This window comes from Barbus barbus (assembly GCF_936440315.1).
Source record: "Barbus barbus genome assembly, chromosome: 13".
Taxonomy (NCBI): domain Eukaryota; kingdom Metazoa; phylum Chordata; class Actinopteri; order Cypriniformes; family Cyprinidae; genus Barbus; species Barbus barbus.
Window position 1 is genome coordinate 24,054,911 of NC_136741.1, and position 19,251 is coordinate 24,074,161.

Sequence of the window (19,251 nt, forward strand, 5' to 3'; positions counted from 1 at the left end):
AATAACACGTTTGAGGCTTGATTCTCATGAGTCTGTGCTTCAAAACCCTGCTGTTTGAAAAGTAACAATAACCCTTAATTTATTAAACTAAAAGCACCATGTCAATACTGTGGTAATTTTTGAAACTTGGTGCAACATTAATCATTCAGTAGCATGGTAAAGCACCATGGTATTACCATCTGTTATCATCACTGTATCATAAATAACAGACAAACTTAAGTTTTGGGCCAAAGCAGTTGAGTTATGGTCTAATAGCAGGTGGATTTAGGGGTTGTGAGTGATAACCTGATTTAAAAAACAACCATTTAAATGATTATTTGTGTTAAGAAGTTCTGTTAATCATTTCGAATTTAAAGTGGAAATGTTGTATTTAAAAAAAAAACGGGAGGTGAAGTTGCATTAAGAATCAGAAAAAAGCTGAGTTACTGACCTGATTGGGGTCATCGTAAAACACACCGACAGAAGACAACTTCGGTCCGATACTGCAGCTCTCCGTGAAAGCGGCTCCGCTGGCCTTGTACGATCCTTTTCTGAACTTATATGCAATCGTGATGTTTTTCACCGGAGGAGATCCAGTCCGAATCACGACTTTAGAGAAAAGCCCGGTGTAAAAAACGAAGCCCACCAGTGTTAAGATGAGACAAAGAACCAAAAACAGAATCAGCAGCAAAATGACAAAGTCAGACATTTTTGCCCTGCTGTCAGAAAATCAAGCACAAAAAAGCTCAATGTTTATGAATAGTTGTCAGTTATTGTGATGGCACACACAAAATCAATCCGAGCAGGTCTGTTTGCATCGGTGTTGACCTGCAGATGTTACATTTACAGTATCTATGTGTTACTGCAGGTCAGTTTACACACGTCTTTTGGTTTTGTTATTGACACAGCTGAGCGTTTGTTTATCCTCCTCGGCACAGAAACACTGTACGCATTTCTTCCTGGATGCACCACGTGACTCTGACTCAGAGGGTTGGCTTGAAACGAGCCAACCAAATAATGACAGTAGCTCTCACTGCAGAACAAAGATCCAGGGGGCGTGGCTGGATCCACATCTAGGGGGTGGAGACGGGTAGGTCTATGTAAGCTAGGAGGAGTTGGATCTAGATCTAACCACGCCCCTTGCGAATCGGTTCTTTCAAACAGCTCGATTCTGAAACTGATTCAGTGATTCTCTGCGCTGTAAAATGCTGTTTTTAAAGTTTTTTGGGTTTTTTTCAATTTAGGTTAAATAATGTCAATTACATTATGTGGAATTGTCAGCATTTCTGTAATACAGTTAAATATTGGACAAGAACTTACATTAAATTAAGGCAATTGACAAATTTATTACCATTTATATTTTTATTGAATATGAAAACAAATAAACAATTAGCATATTAGAACATCAAGAAAACCACTTGATTAAAGTTAACTGAACATTGCACAACAGCTTTAATCAAAATCTTTTCCATTTAATATGAGATAAAGCCCAAACTAATTTGATGTGATAATAAATCAATAGTGTACTGATCATGTGCTAATATATAACAATCTTTGCTTTATTTCAGTCTGATTCATCTGAATCCTCCGCTCCTTCCTGTACATTGTTCCTTTCATCAGAATCGCTCTCCTGTGTCAAAACAGATTGAATTAAGCATCAAGAAGTGAAAGACATCTCAAAATCTCTTATAAGATCTCATGAGGAAATTAAACTCCCAAAACAAAAATCATTACAGGCTATTAAAGGCAATTATAACCATGCTGTATATTTGCTTTTGCGAATTACATGACACTGCATGATAACAAAACTGCTCAGCAGGTGATGTCTATGTTAATGTGATATGAGAAATTAGTTTAAATATGAAAAGTATTAATAGTAACTATTAATCATCTGACTGATACAGCTGATCAACTGATCTGTCATATGTGTATTTAACACAGTGTGGTCTGTGAGGCCACTATATCATGCATAGTAACGGGAAATCATAGTATGTTGTAAAAGTGGCATTCAGATATTTCTGGAAGATTTTCAAAGTGCACATCCATGCATGCTATTTCAGCTAATATTACCTAAATCCACAAAGAAATACTCAGCAGCAAGGGTGCATTAAACTGATCAACAGTAAAAGATTCCCATTTGCACTGATAATAATAATAATAATAATAAATGTTTCCTGAGAACCCAATCAGCATATTAGAATGATTTCTGAAGGATCATGTGACACTGGAGACTGAAGTAATGGCTGCTGAAAATTCAGTTTTGCCATCACAGGAATAAACATTTTAAAACATATATAAAAATTTTATTTTAAATTATAATAATATTTGGGAACATTACTGTTTTTACTGTATTTTCATTATCCAAATATGTATTTTAATTTCATCCAAACTTTTCAAGATGACCCTAAAATTTAAGTAATAACAAATTAAGGAAATCAATTTAGCACCATGATCAATAACACTTGATCAGACTATGTCTGTATTATGCAGGATAATGCAGTCAGTCATTATACCTCCTCTTCACTCTGCAACTGAGAAGACTCTTCCTCCTCTTCATCAACTGCCTGCGACCTTTGTGAGAGAATCTCTTCACCCTGAAAAGCAAAGCAAAGCGAAAAAAAAATAAATAGAAATTAGCATTACTGGATTATCAATAAATGCTACACTGTGCCCTTGTATAGACTTATGTTATAGCTATATAATTTACAGTTTTTACAGATATTATTATATTATAAACCTTAATAAAAACTATATATATTAGGGCTGACTGTTTAACGTTTTGATTAATTAGTTATGAAAAAATAACGCAATTAAAATATTTGAATGCAGTTAACACAATGGCCCCACCTCCAGGTCATCTTACAGTCCATATACAGTTGACACATGCCCTAAAATTCAAGATGAGTATGTGTATGAGTTTTTGTCTCATTTTTATATCATATGATAAGTGATATCACACAGCAGCAAGAGCTGCTATCACACAAGTGTTGTTTTTGTCATGAAGAGCACAAGTGCAAATAGTGATTGACAGTTCAGTAAATAAGTTAATATTGTGTTATATTTTTAAACACAATATTGTGTTTTTGCTCAATTTTGCCAACCAAAATATTATCAATATAGCCACTGCAAAATTGTTGTGTGTCTGTGAGCGATAGCGGTGTTTCGTTTCTGAATGAATCCTCATTTTGAATAAATCATCATGTGAACCAATGATTCAAAGGCCCATTCACAGAGAGAGCCATTTACTTAATTACATTTAGTCATTTGGCAGACGCTTTTCCTGAATGAATCAGCAGTTTGAACAAATGGAATGAATGAATGACTCATAATGCTTCTCAAATTATTTTCTTTTATGTTCCAGTTTGTTAGGCCGTTGTAGCCTAAACATTTATGTATAACAAATTTTATGTTGAATCAAGTAAAATATTTCTTTCTAAAGATACTATTTGTAATGTCTACTCGCTACTTTATCATTTAAAACAATAATAGCTTTAAATAATCTTTTGTGGGTATTTTCATAGCCAAATTTAGTTTGTGATTAATTAATCGCAGCACTCTGTAATTAATATAATATATATATTAGTGCTGTCAAATGATTAATCGCGATTAATCGCATCCAAAATAAAAGTTTTTGTTTACATAATATACGTGTGTACTGTGTATATTTATTATGTATATATGAAGACACACATATTTTGAAAATATTTTCATTTACTTACATGTATATATTTATATTCATATAATTTATATAATATATAAACGTAACATTTTTCTTAAATATATACATGCATGTGTGTGTATTTATATATACTTAATAAATATACAAAGTACACTGACATTTATTATGTAAACGAAAACTTTTATTTTGGATGCCATTAATCGCGATTAATCGTTTGACAGCACTAATATATATATTAACTTAATATAAAGTAAAAATAGATTTTCTTCTGACAATTTAAAAATATGCAGCGAAATCAATGTCACCAGGGCAAGTAAAAAGTAATGCATCCTTATAGTGGATTTGTTTTTTGTGATGTGGCTTTGCCCCATTTTTCCATCTCACCTTTAAGTCTCTGTTCTTCAGGTTCCCCAGCCAGAAGGCTTCCTGGCAATGGTTAAGAGTGAGCATGGCTTTCACACGATACACAAACTGCTCCAGATTTTTCTTCAAGGCTGGAACGTGATTGGTCAGTCCTGTATCTTGCCTAATCTGTGAACCGTAAAACAGTGATAATAATAATAATAATAATTACAGAGATTGTTTCACAAATGCTTTTAACATCAATAAGCTACATTTATTTTGCAGCTTTCTCATTTTAATCTTTCATCCCACTCTTGCTCCAAAGTCCACCATGCACTGCAGATGCTGTAATTCACCTTTGAGTGGCCACACATGTGGTGGAGTTGTCTAGTACTGAGCTGGAAGGTCTTCAGCAAACTCTGGACATCCTCCTGAGAAGATCCCGTGCAATGATTAAAATCTCATGTTACTAAACAGATCAATTTCACTCAAGATGCAACGTTACACATAAATTTTGACGAATGAGACAGAAATACCTTGTGTTTTTTAAAGCTATAATCAAGCAGAGGCATTCCAAGTTTGAGGAAGGACTCCAGAAAAAGACGACCATACTGAACAAGATGGTCAAAAACAAAGAGAAAACGAGTGTTGAATGACATTATCTTCATAAACATACCTTCATGTGTGGAAATGCGTCTTACCTTTAAACACACAGTGAGTACAGGTCTGCTGTCAAACATCTGTGACATAGAAAACAGAAGAACATGCTGTTTACAGAGCCATAAATGTGATGTGCACACTAGGAGAACAGGAAAGATGTGAAGGCCTCTGTACCTTGACCAGGTTTATGAGGATGTGGAAGTCACGCACAGCCAGATTCCATGTTAAGAGCTTCTCGCTCTGCACCTGAATAGATTTAGGCAATAAACTTGAGACGCACTTTCCTTACATTTCCTGTTGGAATCCAAATAATATCTACAGCCACACAACAAAAAACACACACCTCTTGATTATCCGTCTGTTTGCTGGGAGGAATCTTGCGCACAGCTCTCTCCAGCTCTGCCATCATGCTCTTGTAGTACACCAGGAACGTCTGCCTGCAGTGTCAAGCAAAGCACAGATATCTGCATGCATTACACGGCTCTGTGGAATACCTGATTCTGATTGGTCAAATGCAACGCTGAGTTGTTAAATATTGTATGTCATGTACATGTAATAATTAATTTGATATGGCAGCCTGCTGTACCTGTTGAGTGTTGGCCAGCTGCGCGAGTTAGCATCTTTAGCAGCATTCAACAGCTCTGGAACCCCTTCAGCTGCTATTTCCTCCACCGCCTTCAGAACATCATCAGTGTGCACCAGATAAATACTACAGCGGGAAAAACAAACTGATTTAAACATCCTCAGATATGAACAATAATATTAAAACATGGCATTTTAGTTTGTTATTTTATTCTCGCATGTAACATTCTTTTGGGTATATTAATTAGGGCATATTTTGGATAGGCCCATCCTGTTCAAAAGTTCAGAGTGGGTAATATTTGCTACATTTATTTGATCAAATACAGAGTAAAAATAGTCATTGTGAAATATTATTACAATTTAAAATAACTACTTTCGATTTTAATGTATTTTAAAATATCAAAGCTGAATTTTCAGCAGCCATTACTACTTTACTTTACTTTACTTTTGTCATTTAGCAGACGCTTTTGTCCAAAGCGACTTACAAATAAGAAAAAGTAACTAAAACTAAAAAGTTACAACTCTATAAATACTATCTACCCACATATTTAAGAAAATAAAGAAATTAAATAAAATTAACACATGCATATAACAACAACATTTCAATAATAAACATATCAATGAAAAAATTAAATAAAAAGCTACTACTATCCCTTGCCGGTGTCCCTGCCCGGTGGAGTCGCACGGTAGAGTCGATGGTCTTTACACTCTTTACTTTTTTACTTTTGTCATTTAGCAGACGCTTTTGTCCAAAGCGACTTACAAATAAGAAAAAGTAACTAAAACTAAAAAGTTACTAGTGCCATGATTGAAATTATTCTATTACGCTGATCTGGTGCTCAAGAAACATTTCTGGCGATTATGAGAGTAAAACTTACAAAACCTGTTTTCTAGGTGTAAATTATCAAAATGTGCTTTATTTTAATATGATTATGATTTTGTATCATTTTCAGCAAACCTGAGAATAGGCTTTCCAGGTGATTTTCTCCCTCCACATTAAAAATTTAGGCTATGTGATGTTATAAATGTCATAAATCTTTAACATTTCAATTAGTAAAAGAATATATTATTATAACAATTCTATTAGAGTTGGAAGATCAGTATGAATATTTCATTTATTTAATTCTGTCTTCGTGTATAATGCAGGACTTACACTATTTCTAACATCAAGTGAGGATTAATGGATGCAATGAGACTTATGAAGCATATAAATCATTTTATTTACTTATTTCTCTCTCCTCTATCTAACAGAATCTCATATCCATGGGTTTTAATACCCTTATGGCCTCAATTCAGTGTTATTTTAGTATTATTTATATACTATTACAGCATGGTCCCCATGATATTTTTGGTTTTAATTTTCATTTCAGTTAAGTTTTAGCAATTTAGTTTTTGTGCTTTTGTCATATTTATTTTTTTATATTTCTACACAATTTTAATTAAGCTTTAAGCTTTGATTTACTCTTAATTCAGCTTATTTTAAAATCACTGAAAATGATTTTTAGTAGTTTCTGTTAACAATAACAACTCCGCCTCAATGACCCCTGGAACTGAATGGGAAATTGAGCATTATTGTGTGTAACTCACAACATACCCGAGTAGAGTTTGAAGAGTATCATTGTATTTATTTCCTCGCTCTTTCTCTCCACTCGCTGTAACCCACTCCTGACCGAGGAAACTCCTCGTCAGGGATGCTGAGGGAAATGATATCATTCAAAATTAATGCATTACAGAGCACAACCATTATTATACAGCATACAGTACTGGAAACGCACTGATCTGTTCTCTGTAGGTCCTGTGGTTTGATCCTCCATACTGGGACAGCACAATGAGCAGCTGGGTCAGACACAAGGCTGTGTTCAGGCTGGGCACTGTGCTTCGGAAGTTCTGCAGGTACTCAAAAGCGTGCCTGAGCATATAAAAAACCATGTAGAGATGGTTGCATTGAAAATTGTCCACTAACAGCAAGTAAGAAGTATGTGCACTGACGTTCCCACCTGCTGAGCTGATCCAGGGTCAAATCGGTCTCGTCCTCCTTCAGTCGGCCGGCCAGGACACCCAGAGCGTTCTTCAGCAGAGCACGATGCCCTGGACCAGAAAAGCCAGCCCTGAATATGAACAGCAGGTGATTGAAGATGGTCTGAACATTTTGTAGTTGTCAGGAAAGTCAACCAACGACTAACTAGTCCATGTTTACCAGCTGAATGTAGTATGTAGCACTTGCAGCAGGAGCTGATAGGCTGAACACATGAGCTGCTGTTCCTTCACATCCACACCAGGAGCATCAACAACACCCTGATGCTCAGAGAGCAGAGTCTGTGTGAGGACAAACGTTCAAACAGAGCAATAAAACCAAACATGCCAGCCAGCACCAATGTACACGTAATGAACATGTTTACAAGGCTATAAATGAAAACATGTGCACCTGAAAGTGATTGTGGCAGTTCTCCAGGTGTGTGCAAAGTGTGGGCAGCAGCTCAATGCAGCAGGTGGCGACTTCTTTGGCATTTTTCTGCTGCAAGTGAGCAAAGCCAACTGCTCTGTCCGTCTTACTCTAGAGAGACACCGCAAAAATACGATTTAATTTACCGTTATTAAATTAAACTATTAAATTATAATGATGCCAAAATTAAGTGAATTTACAGTGCAATATAAAAATACAAATTTAGCAATTTGCTAAAGATTACAATTAATCTTGTACTATTTAATTACATTATAATAATGCCAAACTTTGGTGAATTTTGGCATCATTTCAATGTAAAGCATAAAAATCAATATTTTGTGATTTGCTAAAGGTTACATTTATCAGTGTTAATTAAAATGAATAGTTTTAGTTTTTAGTGTTTAATTTTTTTAATTATTTAGATAAAATAATAACTAATCAGTTGTTTAGAATGTTGCTTCAGAATTGTCAAATAACATGTTTGACTGGGTAAAACAGGTTCAGTAATGTGTGTGTTTTCATACTTTAAGAAATGGAGCCTTTTTGGCTGGTGCAGAAGCCAAACTGAAGTCCAGCTTACGCCACATGTGCTCCAGCAGGAAAAGCAACTCTGCAGGACCCAACTGCACTTCCTCCTTTAACTACACACAAAACAGCGCTCTATTATTCGGCATTTAATTAAAGTATGTACTTGTACTGAGAATCGACCAGCAAACAGACTAGTTTTACCTTACTATGTAGCTCAGTGTCCAACAGTGTCCGGGACAGAAGGCCACACTGAAGCACGCTTAGAGCTTCAACATCAAGCTCTCTAAAGAATGGCCAGTACGAGGACAGAGTGACTCCTGATTTGGCATCCTTTTCTTTCTCCTTCTCGCTCTCTTTCTCTGGATGATCCTGCCACAACAAACAATTGTCAGTTTTGGAATGTGAAAAATACTAAGAGCATTAAAATAAAATTCAGCTGACACCATAATAAAATCTTAATGTATTCAAGTAAAATATACAAAAGAGTACCATATTGTCCATTTATTCTTCATCTCAAACAATATGGTGTTACAGTCCACTTTACCAGATGCTTATACAAATGTCTGTTAATCAAAGGACATGAAATAATATGGTCTTTACCTGTTGGGAATCCTCTGCGGCCCCCTCCAGCTGTGATTTGTCTCCTGAGGAGTTCTTACTCGCTGAAGCCTTCCTCTTCCTCCCAGATGACTCTACACACACAAACAGTGAAGGACTGACCCCATCTATAGCATAAATCAGTTTGCCGATTTCTCTAGCAGACTTACCCTTCTTTCCTTTCTTTGGCAGAGCACTTGAAGAAGAGGGTATCATCCAGTCAGCATTCTCTCCATCAAAGTTAGCCTGAGGAGGAGTGTACCCTGGTGTAGCTAACGCAATAAAACAATGTTAACTTTGCAGAGAAAATAAATATAGGAAATTTCATTTAAGTATTTAATTAACAAAATTTAAAAGATATCACTTAAAAATAAAAAACAAATGAATAAGTGTATGTATATATATATATATATATATATATATATATATATATATATATATATATATATATATTAAAAACAAATGAATAAGTGTATATATATATATATATATATATATATATATATATATATATATATATATATATATATATACACACACACACACACAGTGCTGCTTGAAAGTTTGTGAAACCCTTGCAGAATCTGTGAAACCGTGAGTAATTTTAACAAAATAAGAGAGATTGTCCAAATGCATGTTATTTTTTTACTCTCCTGAGTAAGATATTTTACTTAAAAGATGTTTACCTGGATGATTCACGACAGTTTTTTGTTTTGTGATGGTTGTTTATAAGTCCCTTGTTTGTTCTGAACAGTTAAACTGAGCACTGTCTTCAGAAAAATCCTTCTTTTGTATATCTGAACCCTTTCCAGCAGTGACTGTATGATTTTGAGATCCATCTTTTCACACTGAGGATGATTGAGGGACTCAAATACAACTATTAAAACATTCACTGACGCTCCTGAAGGAAATACGATGCATTAAGAGCCAGGGGGTCATCCAGGGAACCACACACAGTATTAAGAACCAAGGGTTCCCAAACTTTTGAATGGGGTTATTTTAATAATCTCAGTCATTTTCTTGTCTTGTGGACTAAATGTAAACATCTTTTATGTAAAATATCTTACTCAGGATAGTTCTAAATAAAAAATACATTTTGTATGATCTCTCTTATTTTGTTAAAATTACTCACATTTTCTGCAAGGGGTTCACAAACTTTCAAACAGCACTAATATATATATATATATATATATATATATATATATATATATATATATATATATATATATATATATATATATATAACATAGATACACACACACACACACACACATATACATATATATATATATATATATAAAATTTACTTGCTATATTTATTAATTTGCACACACACACACACACACACACACTGGGGAAGAAGATTGTCTCTCTAGTACCTGCTAAGCATGTCTGCAGTAAATTCTGAAGGTAAGTGATATTCTGTATACGAGTTACAACCTTCAGTTTCATCTCAGGATCATTTTGCTTGCAAAAAGCATTCACCGTCTACATTCATAAAACAGACATGCATATTAGAATATATTAATTATTATACAACATCAAAAACATTCCAAATTTCAAACTGTAGTTACAAATAATAAACTGAACACAGAATTCTCATTTTTGGATTAACTATTAATTTACAACTAAAGTGAATACTTTAAAAAGGCAAAATAGTCATATCAGAGCTTGATTTGATCAGTGATGATTGTAAAATTACTCTAAAGTCATTCTGAATTTAGTACTATGCTGTACTGAAGAGATGTACTAACCTCTCTAAACCAGTTGATGGTGTAAAAGAGCAGAGAACAGAGGAACTCTCTCTCAGCTTTAGACAGACTCTCCACCTTCTCCACCACCTCCAGATCAGTCAGAATCAAAGGACACCCTATAACAGCACAAAACTCTCCAAACATGTTTTTTTTGTTTTTTTTTTACCTTAAATACCTCTGATGCCTCTTGTGATAAATAATCTTACAGTTTATACACAATCATAATGCATTAATTAAAACTAATCTTACAATCTTACAGTTTATACACAATCATAATGCATTAATTAAAACTGAGGCATCTATTAAATGTTCTTTTTCATGTGAACAAGAGAAAACAGTCTAGAACAAAATTATGATAAAAAAAACTGCAGGTGTACAGTATCTGACCTAGCAGAGCATCAATCTCCTCCAGATCACCCTGGTGCTGCACCTCCTCACACAACCTCAGCAGGCGGAAAAATGGGGACAGACACAAAGGAGACACACGCCTGTGAGAATAAGAGAATCATTCAGATTGTAACATTGCAGGGATTCAACTATTGACAATACTATTTTAACAATGTCCTTGATAAAATAAAAAAAGGCAGATTGATATACTGTATTGATTACTGGCATCAACAAATAACAGTGCCTGCTTGACCAAATAAGAATTGTGAACTGCATATTTTATTATATTACAGGTTAATTTTCAGGAAATATTGCATCAAATAATTGTTCATTTAATTTCAGCAATTTTGCATTCATCATAATACATATGAAGCTAAGCTATATACAGTATATATATACAGTATATATATATATATATATATATATATATATATATTTAAATATTAGTATCGTCTACTAAAACCAATATTGGTACACTGCTATTATCTATATCCGGAATTCCCAAACCAGCTGAACTCCTCTGACCTAAAACATTTACTTGAAGTACCCCCTTATTATATCAGTAATTTATAGAATATTTAAAAACATTTACAAGTTCACAAGTTGTATTTTGGTTAATAGTCAAATGGCATGCAGGTAAACAAAGCAATTGATAGGCAAAGTGTTTAATTTTGACTTATTTACATGCAACAGTCCTATTTTTTTATTTCTTAGTAGCCTTTAAATCAACTCACAAACCCCCTGTAGATCCCAGTTTGGGAAACCTTGCTCTATTTCAAGGAACATCATTTATGGTAGTCTACAGTAACAGAAGCGTTAAACTGAGTTCAGCATGGTGTATTCAGTAATGACCTCTCTTTCTTGACTCCAGCTGCTTGGGTTGTGTCTGTTTTGTGCTGCTGGTCTTGAGTCATAAGTGGCAGTAGATTGATGGCGATTCCCCCTTGACTCTCATCCTCGTCCAAATTATACATCACAGAGGCAGGAAACACAAACGGGCTGAGAGACACGCACACGAGAGGGGTCATGAGAAAGTCAAGACATAAAAACGCTGGAATTTAAAACAAATAAATAAAAAAGCCGATTGCTTTGATTTGACAACAAAAAAGCAGGTCGTAATGATTATACTACTCTTTATGAGCCCTGAATGTGTCACTCACCCTGATAAATCCGGTCCAAGATCTACAACAAAGTCTTCCTGAAAATCCTCCAGCACACTCTTCCCGATCCATGCCTAAGGATGATATAGCCATAATAGAGAGTTTAATATACTAATATAATATGCAGACCTTTTAGTCATATAGAGATCCATCTCAAATAAAGAGACAGTTCACCCATTAAAATTCAATTCTGTTAGCATTTACTCACTCACATCACGTCATTTCAAACTCATTTGGAGACAGAATTTTACAAATCTAATTTCTTAAAAATCAAAGATGAGAACATGAAGGCTGTTTACACACACCTGCACTAGAGGGTCCAGTTTGCAGGTCTGCAGCAGGTTGGCCAGCTCATCGTAATAGAGAGCGGCAGCTTCAGGGGAACTCTCACTGCATGAGCGTACCAGCTCCAACAGAGCCATCACCTACAGACACAGCAACACTTAAAAGCTTACATGGAAGTAAGGAGTGAAAGTGGGCAAAGCATTTATACTGTTCCAAAAAATTATATTTCAAATAAATGGCATTGTTTTATTCTATTATATTCTATTCAACAAAGAATCCAGAAAAAGTATTATAGTTTCCAAAAAAATATTAAGCAACTGTTTTCAACATTAATAATAATAAAAGATCTTGAGCACCAAATCAGCATATTAGAATGATTTCTGAGGAATTATGTGCCACTGAAGACTGGAGGAATGGCTACTGAAAATTTAGCTTTGCATCACAGGTATAAATTACAATTTAAAACATATTAAAAACAGTCATTTTCAACTGAAATGTATTGCTGCTTTTTACTGTATATTTGATCAAATAAATGCAGCCTTGGTAAGCATAAGAGACTTCTTTCAAAAATCTTACAGACCCCAACTTTTTGAAGTGTACTGTGTACACTCAAACCATCAGATCATTTCACTCACCTGTCTGTGTGTCTCTTTGGGCAGTGTGCCACCCTGAGAGCCATCAGGTGTATTTCTACATAAACAACACAAGACCAAAAAGAGCAAAGACCAAAGATCACAAGCCTACTAAGGGTGTATAAGCGAAAAACACTGCATTGCACCAGCAAAGAGAGTACCTGCAGGCCCCCATACTGCCCACCATCATGACTGCACCAATAATACCAATACGCTTGTATTTAGGCACCATGCTGGACAGCTGCTTACGGATGACGATGTGCATGTCATCCTAGTGAAGGACATTCAGAGATTTGACAGAATTTTCATTTTTGGATCAGCTATCCCTTTATTTGAAAAACTACAACTATACCTTTAAGATGCAGTGTGTTTCTCACCTGGATGTGTCCTCCGTGCTGCTCCTGTCCAAATGCCAGGCGGCTGAGCAGGTGGAAGAGTCGTCTGATCTGCTGTGAGGTCAGGTTGTCCATGTAGTCCAGAATACCCTGCCAGAATACCCACAATTCACACCAGCATACAGGTTAAATATCATAATGTACTTGAAAAGACCCAAACAATTCCTCCAAAATTGCTTGAATAAAAAATAATAGAAAACAAAACATTTTTTTTGATTCAGACTGATTTGAGTCAATCTGACTTAATGAAAAGAACAGACTCAAACAATTTCCTTCCAAATAGATACAAAGGCAGGCGTTTATACCTTCACAAAAACAGTGAACTGGCTCATTTCTGCAGGCTTCTGAGATACCAGCTCACAGAGCAGCTGAAGTGCCACATCCACCTCACCACTCACACCACTGCATGCGTGTGTGACCAGAGAGCCAACCACCTCCTACATAACAAACACACATGTACTGGACATCAGTGCAGGTCTTTAAATGTTTGTTGTGAGCTGGTATTAAGAGGTATTTCTTACCTGCTGACAGTAGGAGTCAAAAGCAGTGAAGGCCTGTTTGTACATGTGACCTCCGAAAGGCACCACACAGCAGTCTGGAGAACGCAAGAGTCCCTGAGCTAGAGCCAGAATTGATGGGAAATAACCCCGCATCACCTGTATGAAACATTTACACCATACTTGATATGTACAAGGGAAGTCAGCACTTCAGTTAGCATAATTTGTAGGGCTGAGACGATGCATCGATGCAGAATCGATTCTGGATCGATTCGGAGATTTTCAGAATGCATCGCGATTCCTCTGGAATCGATTCTGAGCCTAGATTTTAACAACAGATGGTGCTCTAATCTAGTTTTTATCCGCACACTCAAATGCTGATGAAGAAGAGCGCTGAAGAACTCTTGTGCGTTCGGCCGAGTCATATAATTTCAAAATGTTTTTGTGACACGAGATTAATGTAAATACAACCCACAGTGAACACCCTTGTAATTCGCTTCAAACTTTGCAAATGTTATGAATGATTATATTAGGTTCAAGTGTGTAAGGATTTGGAAACAAGCAGAGTACGGCTGTTTCTAAAGCATGCAGCGCCATCTGATCAAGATCAGATCAGAATCCAGAGGAATCGAAATGCTTTCGGAAAATCTCAGAATCGATGCAGAATCATTTCTCGATTCGCGAAGCATCATCCCGGCTGTTTCTCAGTCATAAGCATGTGAATGAAATCAGACCTGAGCATGACCCTTAAACGTCTTCTGCAAGAGGTTTTCATGAATCAGACCCTTGCGAACTTTGACTTTGAGCACTCTCTCCGCCCCACGTCGGCTGTGGTTTGCATTAGTGGAGTGAAGGATGAACAGCACCAACAGGTCAACCACCTGAGAGACACAACAAGTTAACGATAATGCTTTCATTTTGGATGTTCAGGTATGAAATGTGTCAATCTAATGGGAGTCGCATAAAAACATTTTGATAGAAATCAATCAAACCTTATGGTCGTCTGACTCATCAACATTCTCTATTGCCTAAAATTCAGAAATTTGAACAGTAATTAAATAACTTCAGTTGCATGGAAATATAATACCTAGTTCTTGAAGGCAGAAAGGAAAACAAAAAAAGCTATCAAGATTGCATGAACTCACTTTTAGCCAAGCCTCTGAGATGGTCTTCTGAAATCGGATAGCTGACTTTATGACCTCCAAAACCAAAGCCACACTGTTGCATGATGGGACCCTGGAGGACCTGAATGAGCAGTAACATTAAAATCAAGAACAAGACAGAACATGGCCAGCAGAAACGGACATATTTACAACTTCTTATTTGTTTTCCAGGGAATAAAGCAGTCATATGGGTTTGAGAGGGAGAGATGAGAGGAAGTAAATGACGATAGAGTCTCACCCTGACATGGCTTTGCTTTTCATACGACTCTGGGAAGCCTGCAATACTGCTGGCAAAACACACTGCTCCAACTCCAGCTTTTTACGCAGGTCACACACCACCTGAGCATGAAAGGACATGTGCATAACTACAACTCCACAGGAAATTGATTTAAAATTGTCTACCAGAGAAAATAATTTTTTATGAACAAAACATAAACAAAAGGTAATAAACAAAGGTCAGTTTAGAGGCCTGACCTCATTAGCATCAGATGCAGAGATGGAGTGTAAGATGAACTTGACTACAACAGGAAGATCCTCTAACTGCACAGCAGAGAGAGTTCCCATCACTACCTCACGCACCTGATAGAAAGAAAGACACAGTATACATTACAGTTTAAAAGGCTAAATAAATTAATCCTTTTATTCACCAAAGATGCTTTAAAATGATAAAAAAAAGTGATTTTTACATAAACATATTTAAAAAAAAATGATATAAATACTTTAAGTTCTTTTAAACTTTCTATTCATCAAATCTTCAAAAAATGATCAGTTAATATTAAGACGAAACTCTTTTCAACATTGATGATACTAGGAAATGTTTCTTGAGCACCAAACCAGTATATTAAAATGATAATTGGAGGACTGTGTGACAATGAAGACTGGAGAAATGGCTGCTGAAAATTCAGCTTTGCCACCACAGGAATAAAATACATCATAAAGCATGTGTCTTAAAATAGAAAACTGTTATTTTAAATTGCAATAATATTTAAAATATTCCTGCTTTACTCTATTTTTCATTTAATTTATTTAATCAGGGACAATGCACATTAATAACACAAACAATATGTAAAATGCACCAGATTTAGCCAACACTGGCTAATTTTCATCCGTAGTCCCTTTTTGATTAAATAAATGCAGCATGAGATAATTCTTTCAAAAACATTAAACATAAAACCTAACCTTTTTTTTAAACAATTATTTAAAGCAATAACACTGGGACCAAATACTTTTAGGGAAGATATTTGCATGTTTAGAAGTACCTCGGACAGTAACGCAGAGCTCAGATTCAAACTGGATAAAGCATCCAATATAGGCACAGGGAGTTGAGTGTTTTGCTGAAGTAAATCACTGCACAAGGAAGCAGACACAAACACAGACTAACTTAAACAATATACACGATGATAATAAGCACCTACATTATAGTCACACTCAACATTAGCATCACAGCCAGCCATAATTACTAAACCAAACATAGGTCAAAACAACACAACTTTAATTCCATGCATTGGGAAATGGCACAAAAAATAACAGGCTCAGCTACTGCTGACGTACTTTAGCTCTTTGGCCATGTCTCCATGCTGGGAATCCTCCAGGATTTCAGGCAGGCTGGTAATAATGTCCCGCTGGATCTCCACTGGAGCCACAGACACCATCTGCATCAGCTTACTGCTCAAATCCTACACATACACAGCAGTTATATCAATCAGACATTGGTCACGGCAATGCCATAATTTGGCTTTGACAAACATTTGTGTCTGCTACAAAGGAACCCTTGGCAATTTGATGTCCACTCAGGATGGACTCCACTGGGACATTTTCACCATGTATGATTCTCACACAGACAGTATCATTGGACTGTGTACCTTGCCATCTACAATGCGGTCCAGCCACTTCAACTGGCTTATTATGAGATGGGGAACGTTGAGGCCATCCCCACTCACACTGTAACAGAGCACATTGCCAACATTGCCATCAGTTATAAGGGAATGTTACAGGACGGTGTCTGTAATTAAAGTTATGTGTATAAATATCATCAAAAAGACATTTACCCCTCAAACATGAATTCTGGAAGCTTTTCAAACAAAGTGTTTATGACCTGGGTCTAAATGCAGGAAAAGAACAATACATATATATTACTTATATTCCCCCAAATATTTTGAATAAAATAAATGTTAATAATTAATAGCTGTAGTTAATTATTTCAACAGAACATGTAAAATGGCTACATAAAAAAAAGTATAATTTTCATGACTTTAATCATCTAATAATTGGATAATGGATAAAATATTTTTTTTAATAAAACACAAAAACAGTAAATAGTAAAATATATAAAAACGATCTAAAAATAAATAATCTTCATATAATAAAATAACAATAACGAATGAAAAAAGAATGTATTCAGACCAGTCTAAATGCAGGAAAAGGAAAATAATTTTCTCTTGCTTTGTATTTTAATATGTAAATTGAGCAGATATTTACCTGTAGCATCTCTATTCCAAGCAACAGGCGTACAAGACTTTCCTGATAGGAGCCAGAACTGATATTAGAGGGAAAATAAGTAACAATTAGAAAATTAGAGCAACAAAACAATTGCATAAAACATTTCAATTAATTATTTTAATATTTCAGATGGAAAAAAAACAAGAATCGGTGCATTACTTGGTATCCTGCTGTGAAGTGGATGATGGCACACAAGGCAGCAGGCAGTTTCTGAATCTCTCTGGGTCTTCAATGTATGTTTCCAGTGCAGATATAAACTCCTGAATTATCTGTAAACCAGCCATTTAACAATCTAAATATATGTAAAGTAAGCTTTTTCGTTGAAATAAAAAAAAAATAATAATAAAGTAGTATAATGATGAGCGGTTTCTCACATTGGGGAATCTGGAATGCTTTCGTAGATGCTGCTGGAGCCGCTTTTGAAAAATTACTTGGTCTACAGCTGTAAAAAAAATTATAATAATAATTAATTCATTTAAAAATTAATGTGTGAAGCATGGTGTATGGTGACCCATACTCTGCATTTAACCCATCCAAGTGCACACACACCCGGAGCAGTGGGCAGCCAATGGAGCAGTTGAGGGTTCGGTGCCTTGCTCAGTCGTGGTATTGAGGGACCTGAGACTCGAACCCACAACCTTTGGGTAACAAGCCCGACTCTCTATCCATTAAGCCACGACTGCCCCCCAGTTATATGTATTAGTTATATGTGTATAAATAATGTGATATGAACATGTATGCATTGTGATTTCTCCTTTATTGTATACAAAACATACTCTCTCATTCATTATCTTACCAATTTCATTAGCTGTACTGCCAGCTGTCAAAGTGACACCAGATTGCTTCAGAAACTGAACACAAACTGAGTCCGGGTGGGAGTCCTGTACTGAAGACTTTGCTGCTCGTCCACAGCTCTTGGTCTTTTTTGATTCTGTGCGAATGGACAAATATTAATAAAGCCCAAAATTAATATTTTTAATTTAACTTAATATACAAAGATTTTAGCCATTCCAGGTTTATTTTGGACGAACTTACTCGGGACGTCGAGTGTGGGATCGTCCTCGGCTGTGATGGATGAGCGCTTCTTTTTACGCATCATCTTTAGCTCAGATCAGATGGAAATGAGAAATAACGGATATGACCTGCTGGGGTTACAACATTTCAGAAAACTGTGTACACAACTGACAATTCAATAATGACAATCCTGGTTCAAACAATCCCAGAATCCACTCTCTGGAGATGGTCAACACTCATTAAGAGCTAAATTACATATTCGACTAACTCGACGAAATTACCGTATTTGAGACAAAATGTGGTCGGAAGTATTTACCTTAATGTTACTCCCCGCGATGCTGATCTTAAACGTTTGTAATTTTGTTGTGATACTAATAAATGCTGATTCAATTTGAGATTTGAGCATAAAATGTATGTTTTCTTCAACAGGCTAAAAGGTAAACGTCACAAAGCTTCCCGCGCCAGTGTTTCGTAAAATCTAGGGACCGTGGTAAAATTCTCATTTCTGTAATGTTCTACTAATTGTTTTTGAACGTTACTGTATGTTTTGTCTATTAACTGCATCTATCGTTATAGGTGTAAAAATACGAAAGACATCACAAACTACGTAATCAGATTCACATATAAGAAGATAAACTTTCTCAACCATTAAGCA

The 19,251-nt window shown here is 35.6% G+C and overlaps 2 protein-coding genes across 2 annotated transcripts in view; both read right to left on the bottom strand.

Annotated features, from left to right (window-relative positions):
• LOC306878869 (testis-expressed protein 264-like) overlaps nucleotides 1-959 on the bottom strand; it is a 68,638-nt gene extending 67,679 nt beyond the window's left edge. Inside the window, exon 1 of the mRNA XM_079431445.1 lies at nucleotides 431-959. Within this exon, the coding sequence (XP_079287571.1) occupies nucleotides 431-688 (258 nt within the window). The 5' untranslated portion in view covers nucleotides 689-959. The remainder of the gene's footprint in view (nucleotides 1-430) is intronic.
• A 369-nt stretch (nucleotides 960-1,328) lies between these two features.
• Nucleotides 1,329-19,067, bottom strand: LOC306878985 (Fanconi anemia group D2 protein-like). Its single transcript, XM_079431632.1, has 44 exons — nucleotides 18,913-19,067; nucleotides 18,618-18,724; nucleotides 18,379-18,513; nucleotides 17,957-18,024; nucleotides 17,742-17,851; nucleotides 17,562-17,619; nucleotides 17,132-17,184; nucleotides 16,946-17,024; nucleotides 16,635-16,759; nucleotides 16,343-16,430; nucleotides 15,558-15,662; nucleotides 15,322-15,422; nucleotides 15,066-15,165; nucleotides 14,913-14,948; nucleotides 14,655-14,801; nucleotides 13,945-14,079; nucleotides 13,729-13,860; nucleotides 13,406-13,513; nucleotides 13,190-13,299; nucleotides 13,032-13,086; nucleotides 12,417-12,536; nucleotides 12,112-12,185; nucleotides 11,804-11,950; nucleotides 10,952-11,052; nucleotides 10,565-10,680; nucleotides 10,190-10,298; nucleotides 8,981-9,082; nucleotides 8,814-8,905; nucleotides 8,415-8,582; nucleotides 8,210-8,326; nucleotides 7,668-7,796; nucleotides 7,440-7,558; nucleotides 7,240-7,350; nucleotides 7,018-7,151; nucleotides 6,837-6,936; nucleotides 5,247-5,369; nucleotides 5,004-5,097; nucleotides 4,835-4,906; nucleotides 4,702-4,740; nucleotides 4,537-4,611; nucleotides 4,357-4,431; nucleotides 4,043-4,189; nucleotides 2,493-2,573; nucleotides 1,329-1,609 (listed from the first exon to the last, which is right to left on the bottom strand). The coding sequence occupies exons 2-44, from the start codon at nucleotides 18,679-18,681 to the stop codon at nucleotides 1,544-1,546; spliced, it is 4,320 nt and encodes a 1,439-aa protein (XP_079287758.1). The 5' UTR covers nucleotides 18,682-18,724; nucleotides 18,913-19,067; the 3' UTR covers nucleotides 1,329-1,543.
• Between the last annotated feature and the right edge of the window lie 184 nt (nucleotides 19,068-19,251).

What these genes read in the sequence shown, in the direction of transcription:
- LOC306878985 (XM_079431632.1), bottom strand. Translation starts at nt 18,681, where the DNA reads ATGATGCGTAAAAAGAAGCGCTCATCCATCACAGCCGAGGACGATCCC. An exon ending in GCTCTGCGTTACTGTCCGAG is followed by an intron (nt 15,663 to 16,342) that starts GTACTTCTAAAC and finishes TCTTTCTATCAG; the next exon opens with GTGCGTGAGGTAGTGATGGG. An exon ending in AGTTGCAGAGTGAAGAGGAG is followed by an intron (nt 1,610 to 2,492) that starts GTATAATGACTG and finishes GTTTTGACACAG; the next exon opens with GAGAGCGATTCTGATGAAAG.